Here is a 19,397-nt window from a genome sequence, read left to right as displayed (position 1 = left end):
GATAGCAAGAGAGAGAGAAAATTAACACACTGCCGGCCGTTCGCAGAACAAAGGGTCTGAGCAAGTCCAGAGAAGAGCTCGCAGGCTGCGGACCGGCCCAGGACCGGCCCAGCCACGCAAGAGGCAGGGGGGAGAGGAAAGGGGCAGGCTCGGCCCCAAGGACCGCATCCCCTACCGCACTACAAACAGGCCTCCAGTTTCTAATCAAAGACCTCCTGAGATTCTGGATGGTCAACATCCGCCGGGAGAGTCGCGGCGAGACACAGGGCACACGAACCAAACTGGCGCGGGGGGGACTGGGGCTGGGGACTCGGAGGGGAGAAGGTGCACGCACCCGACTAGCCTGGAGGAAACTGAGACTGGGACCGCGGGGCGGGGAGAAGGCGCGCCGCACCGGGGGAGAGTGCACCCGTCAACCTCCTGGCTGCCTGAGCAGCTCGGATGGGGAAGGCATAAAACGCAGGCGCAGCCGAGTCCGCGCTTCTGTGGAATACCCAAGGGCTGGAACCGTGCGCAGCACAGGGCACGCTCAATATAGAGCAGCCTGGAGCTTGAGCAGCGTAAACGGGGAAAGCAGCGCCAGTCCCTCACCGCAGCACAACGGAACTAGCAACCTGAATAAGAGTCCACCTCCGCCTGCCTGTGTCAGGGCGGAAAGTAGGCACTGAAGAGACCGGCAAACAGAAGCCAAATAAACAAACGGAACCGCTTCAGAAGGGACCGGTGCAACAGATTAAAATCCCTGTAGATAACGCGGACTACACCGGAAGGGGCCTGTAGAAATCGAGAAGTGTAAGCGGGAACGAGGAGCTATCTGAAACTGAGCCGAACCCACACTGACTGCAACAGCTCGAGAAATTCCTAGATATATTTTAAGTTTTTTTTTTAATTAAAAAAAAAAAACTTTTTTTTTCTCTTTTATTTTGTTTTAAAATTCCCTATTACTCCCCCATTACTCCTTAACTTTCATTTTCATAGATTTTTACGATTTTTTTTACTAGGAAAAATTTTTTTCTTTTTTTTCCCTTTTTCTCTTCTTTCTATTTTCCTTTCTCTCTTATTTCCTTTTAAAGTCCTCTATTACTCCTCTAATACTCCTTAATTTTCATTTTCATTACACTATAACCTTGCAAAAAAAAAGAGAGAAGCCCTATTTTTAAACCGAACTTCATATATATTTCTAAAATTTTTTTGTGTTTTGGTTTTTGTTTTTAATATTGTATTTTTAAGAGTCTAACCTCTACTCTACATTTTTAATCTTTGTTTTTCAGTATATGATATAAATTGTGGACATTTAAGAATCCAATATTCAGTTCCCATTTTTATTCAGGAGTGTGTTGATTACTCTCTTCCAATCTTGACTCTCCATTTTCTACCTCAGAACACCTCTATTTCCTCCTTTCCCCTTCTCTTCCCAATCCAATTCTGTGAATCCTTGTGGGTGTCTGGGCTATGGAGAACACTCTGGGATCAGACAACTGCGTAGATCTGTCTCTCTCCTCTTGAGTCCCCCTTTTTCTCCTCCTGCTCATCTCTATCTCCCTCCTCCCTCTCCTCTTCTTCATGTAACTCTGTGAACCTCTCTGGGAGTCCCTAATGGGGGAGAATCTTTTCACCATTAACCTAGAAGTTTTATTATCAGTGCTGTATAGTTGGAGAAGTCTTGAGACTACTGGAAGAATAAAACTGAAATCCAGAGGCAGGAGACTTAAGCCCAAAACCTGAGAACACCAGAAAACTCCTGACTACATGGAACATTAAGTAATAAGAGATCGTCCAAAAGCCTCCATAACTACACTGAAACCAACCACCACCCAAGAGCCCATAAGTTTTAGAGCAAGACATACCACGCAAATTCTCCAGCAACGCAGGAACACAGACCTGGACGTTAACATACAGGCTGCCCAAGGTCACACCTAACGCACAGACCCATCTCAAAACTCATTACTGGACACTCCATTGCACTCCAGAGAAAAGAAATCTAGTTCCACGCACCAGAACACCGACGCAAGCTTCTCTAACCGGGAAACCTTGACAAGCCAATTGTCCAACCCCACCCACTGGGTAAAACCTCCACAATAAAAAGGAACCACAGACCTCCAGAATACAGAAAGCCCGCTCCAGACACAGCAATCTAAACAAGATGAAAAGGCAGAGAAATACCCAACAGGTAAAGGAACATGAAAAATGCCCACCAAGTCAAACAAAAGAGGAGGAGATAGGGAAACTACCTGAAAAAGAATTTAGAATAATGATAATAAAAATGATCCAAAATCTTGAAAACAAAATGGAGTTACAGATAAATAGCCTGGAGACAAAGATTGAGAAGATGCAAGAAATGTTTAATAAAGACCTAGAAGAAATAAAAAAGAGTCAATTAAAAATGAATAATGTAATAAATGAGATCAAAAACACTCTGGAGGGAACCAAGAGTAGAATAATGGAGACAGAAGATAGGATAAGTGAAGTAGAAGATAAAATGGTGGAAATAAATGAAGCAGAGAGGAAAAAAGAAAAAAGAATCAAAAGAAATGAGGACAACCTCAGGGACCTCTGGGACAATGTGAAACGCCCCAACATTCGAATCATAGGAGTCCCAGAAGAAGAAGACAAAAAGAAAGGCCATGAGAAAATACTCGAGGAGATAATAGCTGAAAACTTCCCTAAAATGGGGAAGGAAATAGCCACCCAAGTCCAAGAAACCCAGAGAGTCTCAAACAGGATAAACCCAAGGCGAAACACCCCAAGACACATATTAATCAAATTAACAAAGATCAAACACAAAGAACAAATAATAAAAGCAGCAAGGGAGAAACAACAAATAACACACAAAGGGATTCCCATAAGGATAAGAGTTGATCTATCAATAGAAACCCTCCAGGCCAGAAGGGAATGGCAGGACATACTTCAAGTAATGAAAGAGAATAACCTACAACCTAGATTACTGTACCCAGCAAGGATCTCATTCAGATACGAAGGAGAATTCAAAAGCTTTACAAACAAGCAAAAGCTGAGAGAATTCAGCACCACCAAACCAGCTCTTCAACAAATGCTAAAAGATCTTCTCTAGACAGGAAATGCAGAAAGGTGGTATAAACGTGAACCCAAAACAACAAAGTAAATGGCAACGGGACCACACCTATCAATAATTACCTTAAATGTAAATGGGTTGAATGCCCCAACCAAAAGACAAAGACTGGCTGAATGGATACAAAAACAAGACCCCTATATATGCTGTCTACAAGAGACCCACCTCAAAACAAGGGACACATACAGACTAAAAGTGAAGGGCTGGAAAAAAATATTTCACGAAAACAGAGAACAAAAGAAAGCAGGAGTCGCAATACTCATATCAGATAAAATAGACTTTCAAATAAAGGATGTGAAAAGAGACAAAGGACACTACATAATGATCAAAGGATCAATCCAAGAAGAAGATATAACAATTATAAATATATATGCACCCAACATAGGAGCACCGCAATATGTAAGGCAAACGCTAACGAAAGAGGAAATTAACAGTTAACACAGTAATAGTGGAAGACTTTAATACCCCACTCACAACTATGGATAGATCAACTAAACAAAAAATTAACAAGGAAACACAAACCTTAAATGACACAATGGACCAGCTAGACCTAATTGATATCTATAGGACATTTCACCCCAAAACAATCAACTTCACCTTTTTCTCAAGTGCACACGGAACCTTCTCCAGAAGAGATCACATCCTGGGCCATAAATCTAGTCTTGGAAAATTCAAAAAAATTGAAATCATTCCAGTCATCTTTTCTGACCACAGTGCAGTAAGATTAGATCTCAATTACAGGAAAAAAATAGTTAAAAATTCAAACATATGGAGGCTAAATAACATGCTTCTGAATAACCAACAAATCATAGAAGAAATCAAAATATGCATAGAAATGAATGAAAATTAAAACACAACAACCCAAAACCTATGGGACACTGTAAAAGCAGTGCTAAGGGGAAGGTTCATAGCATTACAGGCTTACCTCAAGAAACAAGAAAAAAGTCAAATAAATAACCTAACTCTACACCTAAAGCAATTAGAGAAGGAAGAAATGAAGAACTCCAGGATTAGTAGAAGGAAAGAAATCTTAAAAATTAGGGCAGAAATAAATGCAAAAGAAACTAAAGAGACCGTAGCAAAAGTCAGCAAAGCTAAAAGCTGGTTTTTTGAAAAAATAAACAAAATTGACAAACCATTAGCAAGACTCATTAAGAAACAAAGAGAGAAGAACCAAATTAACAAAATTAGAAATGAAAATGGAGAGATCACAACAGACAACAGTGAAATACAAAGGATCATAAGAGACTACTACCAGCAGCTCTATGCCAATAAAATGGACAACTTGGAAGAAATGGACAAACTCTTAGAAAAGTATAACTTTCCAAAACTGAACCAAGGAAGAAATAGAAGATCTTAACAGAGCCATCACAAGCAAGGAAATCGAAACTAATCAAAAATCTTCCAGCAAACAAAAGCCCAGGACCAGATGGCTTCACAGCTGAATTCTACCAAAAATTTAGAGAAGAGCTAACACCTATCTTACTCAAACTCTTCCAGAAAACTGCAGAAGAAGGTAAACTTCCAAACTCATTCTATGAGGCCACCATCACCCTAATTTCAAAACCAGACAAAGATGCCACAAAAAAAAACTACAGGCCAATATCACTGATGAACATAGATGCAAAAATCCTTAACAAAATTCTAGCAAACAGAATCCAACAACATATTAAAAAAAATCATACATCATGACCAAGTGGGCTTTATCCCAGGAATGCAAGGATTCTTTAATATCCGCAAATCAATCAATGTAATACACCACATTAACAAATTGAAAGATAAAAACCATATGATTATCTCAATAGATGCAGAGAAAGCCTTTGACACTCATTTATGATTAAAATTCTCCAGAAAGCATGAATAGAAGGAACATACCTCAACATAATAAAAGCTATATATGACAAACCCACAGCAAGCATCACCCTCAATGGTGAAAAACTGAAAGCATTTCCCCTGAAATCAGGAACAAGACAAGGGTGCCCACTCTCACCACTACTATTCAACATAGTGTTGGAAGTTTTGGCCACAGCAATCAGAGCAGAAAAAGAAGTAAAAGGAATCCAGATAGGAAAAGAAGAAGTGAAACTCTCACTGTTTGCAGATGACATGATCCTCTACATAGAAAACCCTAAAGACTCTTCCAGAAAATTACTAGAGCTAATCAATGAATATAGTAAAGTTGCAGGATATAAAATTAACACACAGAAATCCCTTGCATTCCTATACACTAACAATGAAAAAACAGAAAGAGAAATTAAGGAAACAATACCATTCACCATTTCAACAAAAAGAATAAAATACTTAGGAGTATATCTACCTAAAGAAACAAAAGACCTATACATAGAAAACTATAAAACACTGATGAAAGAAATCAAAGAGGACACAAACAGATGGAGAAACATACCGTGTTCATGGACTGGAAGAATCAAAATTGTCAAAATGGTTATACTACCCAAAGCAATCTATAGATTCAATGCAATCCCTATCAAGCTACCAACTTGATACCCACGGTATTTTTCACAGAACTAGAACAAATAATTTCACAATTTGTATGGAAATACAAAAAACCTCGAATAGCCAAAGTAATCTTGAGAAAGAAGAATGGAACTGGAGGAATCAACCTGCCTGACTTCAGGCTCTACTACAAAACCACAGTCACCAAGACAGTATGGTACTGGCCCAAAGACAGAAATATAGATCAATGGAACAGAATAGAAAGGCCAGAGATAAATCCACGAACCTATGGACACCTTATCTTTGACAAAGGAGGCAAGGATATACAATGGAAAAAAGACAACCTCTTTAACAAGTGGTGCTGGGAAAACTGGTCAACCACTTGTAAAAGAAGGAAACTAGAACACTTTCTAACACCATACACAAAAATAAACTCAAAATGGATTAAAGATCTAAATGTAAGACCAGAAACTATAAAACTCCTAGAGGAGAACATAGGCAAAACACTCTCCGACATAAATCACAGCAGGATCCTCTATGACCCACCTCCCATAATATTGGAAATAAAAGCAAAAATAAACAAATGGGACCTAATGAAACTTAAAAGCTTTTGCACAACAAAGGAAACTACAAGCAAGGTGAAAAGACAGCCCTCAGATTGGGAGAAAATAATAGCAAATGAAGAAACAGACAAAGGATTAATCTCAAAAATATACAAGCAACTCCTGAAGCTCAATTCCAAAAAAATAAATGACCCAATCAAAAAATGGGCCAAAGAACTAAACAGACATTTCTCCCAGGAAGACATACAGATGGCTAACAAACACATGAAAAGATGCTCAACATCACTCATTATCAGAGAAATGCAAATCAAAACCACAATGAGGTACCATTACATGCCAGTCAGGATGGCTGCTATCCAAAAGTCTACAAGCAATAAATGCTGGAGAGGGTGTGGAGAAAAGGGAACCCTCTTACACTTTTGGTGGGAATGCAAACTAGTACAGCCGCTATGGAGAACAGTGTGGAGATTTCTTAAAAAACTGGAAATAGAACTGCCATATGACCCAGCAATACCACTTCTGGGCATACACACTGAGGAAAGCAGATCTGAAAGAGGCACATGCACCCCAATGTTCATCACAGCACTGTTTATAATAGCCAGGACATGGAAGCAGCCTAGATGCCCATCAGCAGATGAATGGATAAAGAAGCTGTGGTACACATACACCATGGAATATTACTCAGCCGTTAAAAAGAATTCATTTGAATCAGTTCTAATGAGATGGATGAAACTGGAGCCCATTATACAGAGTGAAGTAAGCCAGAAAGATAAAGAACATTACAGCATACTAACACATATATATGGAATTTAGAAAGATGGTAATGATATGCAAAACAGAAAAAGAGACACAGATGTACAGAAGAGACTTTTGGACTCTGTGGGAGAAGGCGAGGGTGGGATGTTTCAAGAGAACAGCAAGTATATTATCTATAGTGAAACAGATCACCAGCCCAGGTGGGTTGCATGAGACAAGTGCTCGGGCCTGGTGTACGGGGAAGACCCAGAGGAATTGCGTGAAGAAAGAGGTGGGAGGGGGGATCGGGATGGGGAATACATGTAACTCCATGGCTGATTCATGTCAATGTATGACAAAACCCACTGCAATGTTGTGAAGTAATTAGCCTCCAACTAATAAAAATAAATGAAAATAAAATAAAATAAAATACTAACATAAAAAAAAAGAAAAGTTATCCCCTGCTTCAACAATTTCACTTCTAGGAATTCAGCTGACAAATATACTTGAACATATGCACAAAAATCTACTGCAACACCATCTGTAATCACAAATGATAGGAGTGTTCATTAATAGCAGTTTTCCTAAATGTAATGTGGCACATTCACACAATGCAATGTTATACAACCATTAAAAAGAATGAATCGTGACACATGCTATGACAGGTATATACCTTGATAATATTATATTAAGTGAAATAAGCCAGACACAAACACCCCATATTATATGATTCCATTTAGGTGAAATGTCCTGAATAGGCAAATCCATAGCGACAGAAAGTAGAATGGTGGTTGCCAGGGGTTGGGATCAGAGGATAATGGGGAATTACTACTTAAAGGGCACAGTTTCCATTTGGGAAACTAAAAAGTCCTGAAGATGAACAGAGGGTGCTGGCTGCACAACAGTGTGAATGTACTTACTTAACGCCACTGAACTAGAGATGGTTAAAATGATAGAGTTTATATTATGCATATTGTACCAATCTTTTTTAAAATGAGAATGGTCTCTATATGTGAATATAAACTAGCTCCAACATAATGTTTTCATCTAACATGATAAGCATAAGGTGCAGAATCACCCAGATGACCTAAAAACTGTACCCAAATACTGTAACATAGTTAGTAAATTTGTTTCTCACAAAGCAATGGATTAGCGATTATTATATTAATAAATGGTTGAAAGAATGAATAAACACTTGAGGGAGGGTTCTTTCTTACAGAAGAATTCCAATTATTTAAAGAAGAAAAGATGAGGGGAACAGAAAGGTATCATTAGAGCACCACCCAAAAACCTGTTAAAGACAAGATCCTCAGGTGGATCCTAAAGTTGGTTGGCAAAAGTCTGAGAACAGGGTATCTGCATAGTGTCAAAAGTGTTTCCTCCAAAATATTTTTAATTACATAGGGGAAAATAACAATTATACAGTGGAGAGACACAGCAGACAGCACCTTAACCAAAAGATCAAGGTTCAAATCACCAGTAATGAGACAAACAGAGAGCATGTACCCCTGATATAAAACTGTAAAGGGCACAACACTTCTGGAGTAGTCTTGCCAAAAAAGCATAATTTCAAACTAATTATTATAAGAATATATCAGACTGTCAACTTCAGGGATACTGTGCAAAATAACTGATCGGTGCTCTTCAAAACTGTCACAGAAGATAAGGAAAGATGAAAGAAATGTCAAGATTGGAGGAGACTAAGGAGACATGACAATAAATGCAACATGGGATCAAGGATTGGCGCTGGAAAGGAAAAAGGACATCAGTAGAAAAACTGGTAAAGTCTGAATAAAATCTATAATTCAATTAATGGTATTGAACCAATATTGGTTTCTTAGTTTTGATAATTACACTATAGGTAAATAAGATGTTAACATTAGGGGAGGCTGAGTGAATGGTATTGTGGAAACTCGGATATATTTTTGAAACTTTTCTATAAGCCTACAATTATTTTAAATAAAAAGGTTTTAAAAGTGGAGAAGATAAGTAATACATACGTACAGATATGTTTAAATATGGATAGAATATCATCCCAAAAAGTATATTAGAAAATGGTAACCATACTTCCGACTAGAAGAATTAAGTCTAAACATAAAATCAATAGGCAGACATTTTCCTCCCTGTATATCATTTTGTTTGAAGTGGTCAAACAGGAGATGGCAAGAGTGAACATTGACATTTTAGGAATCAGTGAACTAAAATGGATTAGAACGGGTGAACTTAATTCGGATGACCATTATATCTACTACTGTGGGCCAGAATCCCTTAGAAGAAATGTACTAGCCCTCATAGTCAAAAAAGAGTCTGAAATGCTTGGATGCAATCTCAAAAATGACAGAATCATCTCTGTTTGTTTCCAAGGCAAACCATTCAATACCACAGTAATCCAAGTCTATGCCCCAACCAGTAATGCTGAAGAAGCTGAATGGTTCTATGAAGACCTACAAAACCTTCTAGAACTAACACCCAAAAAAGATGTATTTTTAATCATAGCTGACTGGAATGCAAAAGTAGGAAGTCAAGAGATACCTGGAGTAACAGGCAAATTTGGCCTTGGAGTACAGAATGAAGCAGGGCAAAGGCGAACAGAGTTTTGCCAAGAGAACACACTGGTCATAGCAAACACCCTCTTCCAACAACACAAGAGAAGACTCTACACACAGACATCCCCAGATGGTAAATACCAAAATCTGACTGATTGTATTCTTTGCAGCAGAAGATGGAGAAACTCTATACAGTTAGCAAAACCAAGCCCAGGAGCTGACTGTGGCTCAGATCATGAACTCCTTATTGTCAAATTCAGACTTAAATTGAAGAAAATAGGGAAAATCACTAGACCATTCAGGTATGACCTAAATCAAATCCCTTACAATTATATACTGGAAGTGACAAACAGATTCAAGGGATTAGATCTGATAGACAGAGTGCCTGAAGAACTATGGACAAAGGTTTGTGACACTGAACAGGAGGCAGTGATCAAGACCATCCCCAAGAAAAAGAGCTGCAAAAAGGCAAAATGGTTGTCTGAGGAGGCCCTACAAATAACTGAGAAAAGAAGAGAAGCCAAAGGCAAAGGAGAAAAGGAAAGATATACCCATCTGAATGAAGAGTTGCAAAGAACAGCAAGGAGAGATTAGAAAGCCTTCCTCAGTGATCAGTGCAAAGAAAGAGAGGAAAACAACAGAATGGAAAAGACTAGAGATCTCTTCAAGAAATTTAGAGACACCAAGGGAACATCTAATGCAAAGATGGGCACAATAAAGGCCAGCAACAGTATGGACCTAATAGATGCAGAAGATATTAAGAAGAGATGGCAAGAATACACAGAAGAACTATACAAAAAAGATCTTCATGACCCAGATAACCACGATGGTGTGATCACTCACCTAGAGCCAGACATCCTGGAATGTGAAGTCAAGTGGGTTTTAGGAAGCATCACTATAAAGTTAGTGGAGCTGATAGAATTCCAGTTGAGCTATTTCAGATCCTACAAGATGATGCTGTGAAAGTGCTGCACTCAACATGCCAGCAAATTTGGAAAACTCAGCAGTGGCCACAGGACTGGAAAAGGACAGTTTTCATTCCAATCCCAAAGAAAGGCAATGCCAAGGAATGCTCAAACTACCACACAATTGCACTCATCTCACATGCTAGCAAAGTAATGCTCAAATTCTCCAAGCCAGGTTTCAACAGTACATGAACCGTGAACTTCCAGATGTTCAAGCTGGATTTAGAAAAAGAAGAGGAAGCGGAGATCAAATTGCCAACATCCGCTGGATCATAGAAAAAGCAAGAGAATTTCAGAAAAACATCTGCTTTATTGATTATGTCAAAGCCTTTGACTGTGTAGATCATAACAAACTGTGGAAAATTCTTCAAGAGATGGGAATACCAGGCCACCTGACCTGTCTCCTGAGAAATCTGTATGTAGGTCAAGAAGCAACAGTTAGAACCGGACATGGAACAACAGACTGGTTACAAACTGGGAAAGGAGTACATCAAGGCTGTATATTGACACGCTGCTTACTTAACTTATATGCAGAGTATAACATGTGAAATGCCAGGTTGGATGAAGCACAAGCTGGAATCAAGACTGCTGGGAGAAATATCAATAATCTCACATACCCTAACCCTTATGGCACAAAGTGAAGAAGAACTAAAGAGCCTCTTGATGAAAGGGAAAGAGGAAAGCGAAAAAGTTGGCTTAAAACTCAACATTCAAAAAACCAAGATCATATCATCCGGTCCCATTATTTCATGGCAAATAGATGCGAAAACGATGGAAACAATGAGAGATTTTATTTTTCTGGGCTCCAAAATCACTGCAGATGGTGACTGCAGCCATGAAATTAAAAGATGCTTGCTTGCTCCTTGGAAGAAGAGCTATAACCAACCTAGATAGCATATTAAAAAGTAGAGACACTACTTTGCCAACAAAGGTCTGTCTAGTCAAAGCTATGGTTTTTCCAGTAGCCAAGTTTGGATGTGAGAATTGGACTATAAAGAAAGCTGAGCGCCAAAGAATTGATGCTTTTGAACTGTGGTGTTGGAAAAGACTCCTGAGAGTCCCTTGGACACAAGGGAGATCAAACCAGTCCATCCTAAAGGAAATCAGTCCTGAATAGTCACTGGAAGGACCGATGCTGAAGCTGAAACTCCAATACTTTGACCACCTGATGTGAAGAGCTGACTCATTTGAAAAGACCTTTATGCTGGAAAAGATTGAAGGCAGGAGGAGAAGGGGACGACAGAGGATGAGATGGCTGGATGGTATCACCGGCTCAATGGACATGGGTTTGGGTGAATTCCGGGAGTTGGTGATGGACAGGGAAGCCTGGCATGCTGCAGTCCATGGTGTCGCAAAGAGTCAGACATGTCTGAGCGACTGAACTGAAATCATTTTGTACTGAATTTTTTTACTTTATGTGTTCATTTTTTTAATAAAAATAAATATTTAAGAAAAATGGATTAACTCAAATATGTTGTTGTCCTGTGTGAAGTGAATGAGCCCAACTCAAATCATGGCTCCAAATAAAGCTTATTCTAAAACAGTTCCTTCATTCAACATTGTCCATATATGTAACCATACATAAAATCTTCCAATTTCTATTATAATCAATATTAATCCTTCATTGGAGAGAATGATACTTCAGATACCAAAACATACATTCTGCATCATTCTTTCCTAAAGTTAATTTCCAAAGTCCAAATCAATTATTTTAAAATAAAATGTTTAGAGTAAAGATTAAAAACTTACTCGTAGTCCACTCTCTGACTTAATATCCATTATAGTCAAAACCGTTTCATAAAGAATAGCATTTCCTACATTTTTACTAGTCTCCGTATTAGTGGCAACCTGAAAAGACAAAGAAGGTGTTACATGACAAAACAATGCTTCCAAAAAACATCCAGAGCTAACAAGAGACATTTTGTGATTGCTTCCAGCCACCAATGAGAAAACACAAATAAAAACTGCTTCATATAATCAATCATTCTGCTCCCTGCTATACTAAAATGTGTTTACAAAAATGCAAGTTTTGTTCTACTCACCTGTGCTAATATATCATTCATAGCTTCACTTGAGTCATCATCATTTCGTCCTAAAATTCTTAATAACCGCAAAATTCGTACCTAATGTGCAAAACATGACAAACATCAACAAATTCTGTCTAGCACAAAGGAACTTTGCTTGATATGAAATTCAAATAACTTAAATGAAGTCTTAGATCCCAATAGAAATGGTCAAAATAAAACAGAAGAATTTTAAACATGATCTTTAGAGCAGTTATATATGGTTCTATGTCTTAATGAAGCTGTTAGACAACCTACACTTCAGTCAAAGGATACCACCACCTGCAGAGCTATATCATATTGGAAAATCATGTTTCTAGGGTATATGATTTGACTATTACAAATATAATTTTACCCTATTAATCTAATACAGAATTGTGTCACTATTCATGTAATCAGCTTAGTCAATTAACTACCAAAACTACCCAACACAAACATAAGAAGAAGGAAAAATTCACTCCAAAATATATCATTTATCCTAAACTTTCTTTCAAGCTCACCTGCAAAAAGGGGTCACTGATCCCAGAAACATCATGTTCTGGTGAATATCCGGACATGATGAGGTTCTTTAGAATACGAACTAATTGGGGCACAAGCTGCAGGGAAGAGACATGCATCAAAAAACAGTGAACATCAAAGAATTTCTCAGGAATAGGCAGAGGTTAGCTTGGCTTAGAAAAAAAAGATTCAAGAGTCTGAGTCCAAGCAAATTCTACTAATAAAATTGTATATTGTTGATGTTTCATAGACATAACTTGGAAGTATTCTGGCCCAGAACTCAAAAAGGAGTATGTATGTTATCTGAATTAAAACCAAACCAGACATTTTTACTCCAGAATTATAAATGCAAAGATACAACAAATAACAGTAGGTCAGAAAGCCTATGAGAACCAAGTAAAACAGATGCCTATGGGGACTTCTATGGGACTTGACATACCTAGGTTGCACAAACATGTTCAGTTTTTAATCTACCCAACACATATGGATATAAAATGCTACCACATCCAAAACTCTGGTAATTTTCTGAAAATTACAGTTTTAAAACAAACTATCTCAAATAGAGGAAAAAAACGCTCTCCTCTTAATATATGTCTAGTTATATCCTTTCCCAATAAACAACAGGGAATACACGTCTCCAACACTGACCAAGTGGAAAAGACACATGAAAAACTGTCTCCTTCACCTAAGGAAGACAGCAAGGCCACAAATGCTGTTTCTGTCCTATTCTTAACTCATAGGATACAATTTTTGGTAAAATTTAATTTCAGCACCTAATCATACATTCGTTGCTTATCTTATCTTACAAATGAAACGATACATTCCTTACGGTCAGAATGCCCTTCTTTTTTTAACTCTGTCCATTAGACTCACTGATGACACACAATAGAGGCAATTTTATTGCAAAGTTGAACTTAAAAATGCTTTAAATACTATTATTTATTGCACTTCATTGATCAATCATTTAAGATTAAAATCCTATTTCAAAATGTCTGCCACAATAAGAACCTTTCCAGTCTCCAACTACAAACTCAGTTTAGCTATATAAACAACTAATCACCTAACATCAAGAACCGTCCAAAGCAAACTGAATCTTATTTGTCTCGGAGGCAATCAGAACAGCCCCAACTTTGCTGCAACTCAATTATCTTTTGCTCATTGAATCTGGATTCCTCTCTAAGGGGATCAAGACTGAAACAAAAGCCAAGTTGGGCCCAAGGAATGCACTCAAAACGCAACACTAAGTCTACTGCTGAATATAAGACAACATAATCTGTGTGAATAGGTTTGGCCATATCACTTCAGAATTAAGCACTCTGTAAGTCACCTAAACAAAAATCTAATTTGGGCAACTCCAGGATTCAAACAAATCTAAGCTTACAATAACCTGTAAATTCTAAACAGAATCCTCATTAAATCTGTCAACTCTGGACAGATTCAGTTAGAAGTCAGAATAATATAACTGTATAAACTGCTTTAGAATGTAATAAAACTGGGACCATCTAGTTACCAAGCTCTGCACTAAAAAGTAGCTCGCCTTGTATACTTCTCAATGGTCTATTTTTTGTACTACACACATCCTTCATTATTTTTTTAAATCGGGTTTCTGTCTCGGAAAAGTTATTTTTCCTCCGGCTACTAAGCTCACACCAGATAAGAGCACCCTGGGACAAAAAGCACAAATATCTCTAAGTGTTCAGCATACAAATTCTTGGAACCAAGCTTTATTTTTCAGACAAAAAAACAAGTTACGAAAACTGATGACAAGACAAACAAAACAAAAACACAAAGGGAAAAGCTGCAGCCATGAAAATCAGTTGATGCCCACCCACTCTACCTCAAAAATCTTTTAACATTCCAAAACTTCAAGGCAAGATCGAGTTCAAGTCAGGAGGAAATTAAAGCTCTAAGTCTGAACTGAAAGTTCAGAAGTACGTACTGAGCTTTTTAAAGTATGAGGTTACCCAGACACAGTTCTAAAGTTTTATCTACTTAAAAAGAAGCAGTGTTTGGTGTTTTGGTTCCAAATTGATCTGGACTGCCATCACCAATGCCACTGGGAAACTGCTCAGTTTCTCAGGTGAAGATAAAGGAAAGGCAGAGAAGGAGGCTTAAAAATCAGGAAAGGCCGCAACTGAAATCCAAGGCTGACTGTGGAGTCAGGAGTTTAAGTGACAAGACAAAATCTGGAGTAAGGAGTTAGCCAAAAATGCTATGACAAATAACACAGTATTAAGCACAGATTCAGCATTAGTATATTTTTTTAAGCCACATTTGTGGATGGAGACACAAAAGCTACTAAGGACCTAATGCCAGCATGCACCATCTAAATGAGGGTTAATTCTTACCTTTTCATTCTAACATACAGCAGGATTCCAAACAGACAACAGGAACAAAACATACAAAGCAAGCATTAGGGACAGATACGGGCCTCATACTATTTTCATAATAATTTAATCAAGACATGACCATCTAAGGGGGGAAAAAAGCTCCCCCCACCACCAAAGAGCTGCTACTAGAGCTTAGTTAAATCTAAAGTACAAAGTAAACCCAATATATGGAGTGGTCAGCATCCTATAAAAGGAACTGAATGCATGTAATTACCCAAAAACAGTCCTTCTCTGAGTCCTGCTTACTAGTGCCTTCTGAAAGTAAGTGGAGAAAACAAAAATTTCCATTCTAGAATGCTCTAAGAAAGGGAGGGGACTCCAGAAACCTAGAGACATCCACCACTGGAGTCACCAAAGCATAAAATGAACAGCGGGGGACCCTAAGTTAGGTAAAAGTAATGTCAAACCTCGGTTTGCAGTTTTCACCTAAGGGGGAAAAAAGAAAACAAGAAATCACCTGCCTTAAACGCACACACACACACACACACACACACAATTCCTGCTTGTAATTCAACCTCAGATTACATTTCCTAACTTCAGTGTGAAAACAGTAGATAAAGCACATGAGAGATCCGTGTGTCTGCCAACGAGAAGACTTCCATTATGAAAGGGGAAATACTGTACTACCGCCAGTTTTCACGTGCCTAAGCTGACTTCCTACCACACAGAAGGGTTGGTTAAGCCCCTGACTCAGTTCCATACCTTTCTTTCAAAAGAAAATTCCTAAGTGAGAAAATCATGTACTTTAGGAAAATCATTTTCAGTCAAGAGAGGCTTAGATATAAAGAATGGCACTTACCTTTCTGAAATGTGCAAGCATGTCTGGGCTTCGCTCACACATTTCTGTGAGGAGGACTACAGAAGTGTGAAGGACACCTGAAAGAAAAGAGCCAATGAAAACTAAAAATGAGGCTGTATTCTTCAGCTTCATAGCACAGGGCTTTCAGTTCTGAAGGTCAATTCCAAAAAGGTAGCTGCTACTTTTGTTTTTTAATCTCCCAAGAATCTAAGCATTGAGGTGAATACAAAGAAGGTATTAATAGATACCTGCTGATTTAACACAGATGATCTCAGTCAAATCAGAATAGCCTAAAGTTATGTGGCCAAAATAATTGCTTAAAAATGACATCCAGTGCACAAGCCTCTCCATTTGAGAATAGTCATAAAGACAAGCTCAGTCAACATAAACTGGCTATCACCTACTTCAGATTTAGTAAGCTCCTAGCTGATTTTTGAAAGGTATTTCAAGAAGAAAAATTTTACTAAGGTTTTAGATTTCCAGACAAAACATAGTCATGAATAACAAAGTAAATTTGCTTGTTTAAGAGTGACTGAAAAGAATCATATACTTTACACTAAGTATGCGCTCTAGACATTCATTTATTCAACAAGTATATTCTGAATCTTCTAGGCAGAGGACTGCATTGATCAAATTAAATACATGTTACCATTTTTTTCTCTTAGCATTTAGGACACAAGGATTTTCTTCACTCAGAATCTGTTTCATTAAATTCAAAACAAGAATAAAATGTTCAGTAAAGAACAGCCACATACATTCCATTTAATTCCTCAGAAGTTTTATATATCTGAGTACCCATTACAAATTTCTGTTACAAGTAATCTACAAAGAGTTTCACAAATTTTACACTACAATGGCAAAGAGATAAAGAAATAAGCCAAGAAGTCAAAAGGTTTCACACATGAAAATCAAGGCTAGGATCATCTGCAATTACACTGAGTTTTAGTTAATATAGTATTTTTGATACAATAAAAGGGGACCAGAAATGAAAAACAAGCTTACTATAAAGGAATCAATCTCTAATTACAAAACTAGGATTTGAGAGGAGAAGAGATTCAACCCATTGGCCCTTCCTAGAAAAGGTGTCCAAGCACAGCAGAAAGCTGAGTCCACTGGTGAGACAGAGGCCAAGACTGCCTGAACTACTCTCTCTCCCCTTCTCCCTCAGTACTTCCTGAGTGCATCCAAATCACATTACCATGGTTCTTTTCATTCAACAAATTTTTTGTTGCTGGTAAAAACATCTCCATAAGTTCAGGAACCTTCCTGATGACATGAACAGCACAAAGTGCTGCCTGCAAAAAAAACATAAAAAGGACAAAAGAAGATTTATTTCAATTAAAGTCAGGACAACCAATCTTACAGACAAAAGAACCTTGTCAACCAGTTCACCTACATGAAAAAAGAAAGGAGTTATAGATCTGATTATTATCAGATTTATTTAGTTATTAATTGGTTAGGGCTGTGCAATTTATACTACTGCATTAATGAGAACTTCTAACTCACCTGTCTCTTTGGTCATATATCACCAAATAAGTGGACAACAACTTTTTCCAACCAGACCATCTGTTAACACGAGCTTACCAATTGTGCTAAATATAATTTATCTGCAGCTTTGCAAAGTTAAAAAATAAAGACTCTTGTCTGTGATCATTGTTCTTCTGAGTAAGAAAACCAAAAGGTTTTATAAAAATACTATGCAGGTGAAAGATACATATATTGCAGATGCTTTAAATCTGATGCTACTTTTAATAATACCTATACTTTCTCCATTCACCCTCTACTGAAATCCAGAAAATTATTTGAAAGTTATTTAGTATCTTAGTTAAGTCTCTCTGTTAGCCAGTCTCTACTAAAGAAAAGATGGCCCTAGCTTGTTCACAGGAATGAAAAGGACATTCAAAGACTGATTTCAGTTACTCTCCCCCGACCCCCACAAAGGAACCATAACTATTACTTGTTGGAATTGAATATTGTAATTTAGGTACATTAATAAGCAAAGATTTCAGTTAATTCTTCCCAAGCTACAGTTGAGGAAAACAATTTTTTCCTAATCTGCAGGGATATTTTAATATTTATGTAATCTTTCTGAATAAGAGCAGCCCACACATTCTTTAAGAGAAAGGACTGACTTTGGCCTATACCCATCATTAGCAGCACATGATCCTGGAAAACAGCCTGGCCTTTTTAACAGCTTTGTCTCACACCATTAAATGCAGAGGCACAGTCAATGACAATCAGATGATCTTATGTCATTCACTTCTAGACTCCTAAATTTTATATCGCTTGTTTATGAAGGCTTTAAGATTCAAGCACAATAAAATAACAACAAAATATTTATACTAACAAATAAAAGCAGATAAGAGAATAAGATCGCTGTCTTCCATTACTATTCCACTTAGTTATACCAATTTTAGGAAGGAGGTTCTAAATCATTCCCTAATAATTATCTAGGTCCCAAGGAACTGCACTTCCAAGATTCAAAGGCCCTAATACAAAGGCATGGGCACTAAAATAAATTTGTAACCTCTGTTCATTATCACTTTGTTTAACACTGGTTAGAATCAGGTAACTTAGGAAGTAATTAGGTATGCCATCTATGTGTTGATAAATAATTTTCTTGAAAAGTGAGGAATTAAGAGAATTAAAGTGCTCATAATCACTTACCAACTGGAGAGTTAAATAGCAATAAAAAAATCACCTCCAAAATTAGTATAAAAAATAGACTTTGAGTTATGAACAACTGATTCATATACAGTCATTTAAAACACATTTAATAGACAGAGAAAGTTATATTATCCCTTGTTCTTTCAAAAATGAATAATGTGCCTTCTCTCCATAATACTCCCTAATCCAAACACAGACACTTCATTTTATGGAAAGTTACCTTTTTTCTTAAGTAAGAGTTGGAGGTTTTCAGGAGTTTCTCTACCTCTCCTGCAAGATCTCTGCACATCTCTGAGGATCCCATGCAGCCGAGGGTACAAAGTGCTAGCCCTTGTACATACTGTGTGCTATGATTGAGATCACTGCAAAAGAAAGAAGGCGGCAGAAATGAATATGCCCTGCCCAATGCTCCCAATGAAGAAGCTTCGCAATCTAACAAGAAAGCTCTGAATGATTCATGATTTCTCTCATAAGGAAAATATTAGGATAATTTTTACAAAAAAAAAAAAGCTTATTCTAACCTTATTATGAATACAAATTACAACACAGTAAACTGACTGACAGTTCATTCTACACCTTTGCAACCCACCGTTTCCAAACACCACGGGTAACAGAAACTGTACAACATG

General features: G+C 37.7%; 1 protein-coding gene across 1 annotated transcript in view; it reads right to left on the bottom strand.

The window, feature by feature from the left end:
• Positions 1-19,397, bottom strand: part of AP1G1 (adaptor related protein complex 1 subunit gamma 1) — an 85,387-nt gene that overhangs the window by 23,633 nt on the left and 42,357 nt on the right. Inside the window, exons 4-9 of the mRNA XM_065925697.1 lie at positions 18,989-19,130; positions 17,300-17,396; positions 16,102-16,178; positions 12,915-13,010; positions 12,394-12,474; positions 12,101-12,199 (exon numbers count right to left, since the gene is read on the bottom strand). Coding sequence (XP_065781769.1) covers positions 12,101-12,199; positions 12,394-12,474; positions 12,915-13,010; positions 16,102-16,178; positions 17,300-17,396; positions 18,989-19,130 — 592 coding nt within the window. The remainder of the gene's footprint in view (positions 1-12,100; positions 12,200-12,393; positions 12,475-12,914; positions 13,011-16,101; positions 16,179-17,299; positions 17,397-18,988; positions 19,131-19,397) is intronic.

This window comes from Muntiacus reevesi, chromosome 2, assembly GCF_963930625.1.
Source record: "Muntiacus reevesi chromosome 2, mMunRee1.1, whole genome shotgun sequence".
Lineage (NCBI taxonomy): Eukaryota > Metazoa > Chordata > Mammalia > Artiodactyla > Cervidae > Muntiacus > Muntiacus reevesi.
Note: the sequence above shows the minus strand (reverse complement) of the source record. Positions and strands in the feature narration are given on the sequence as shown.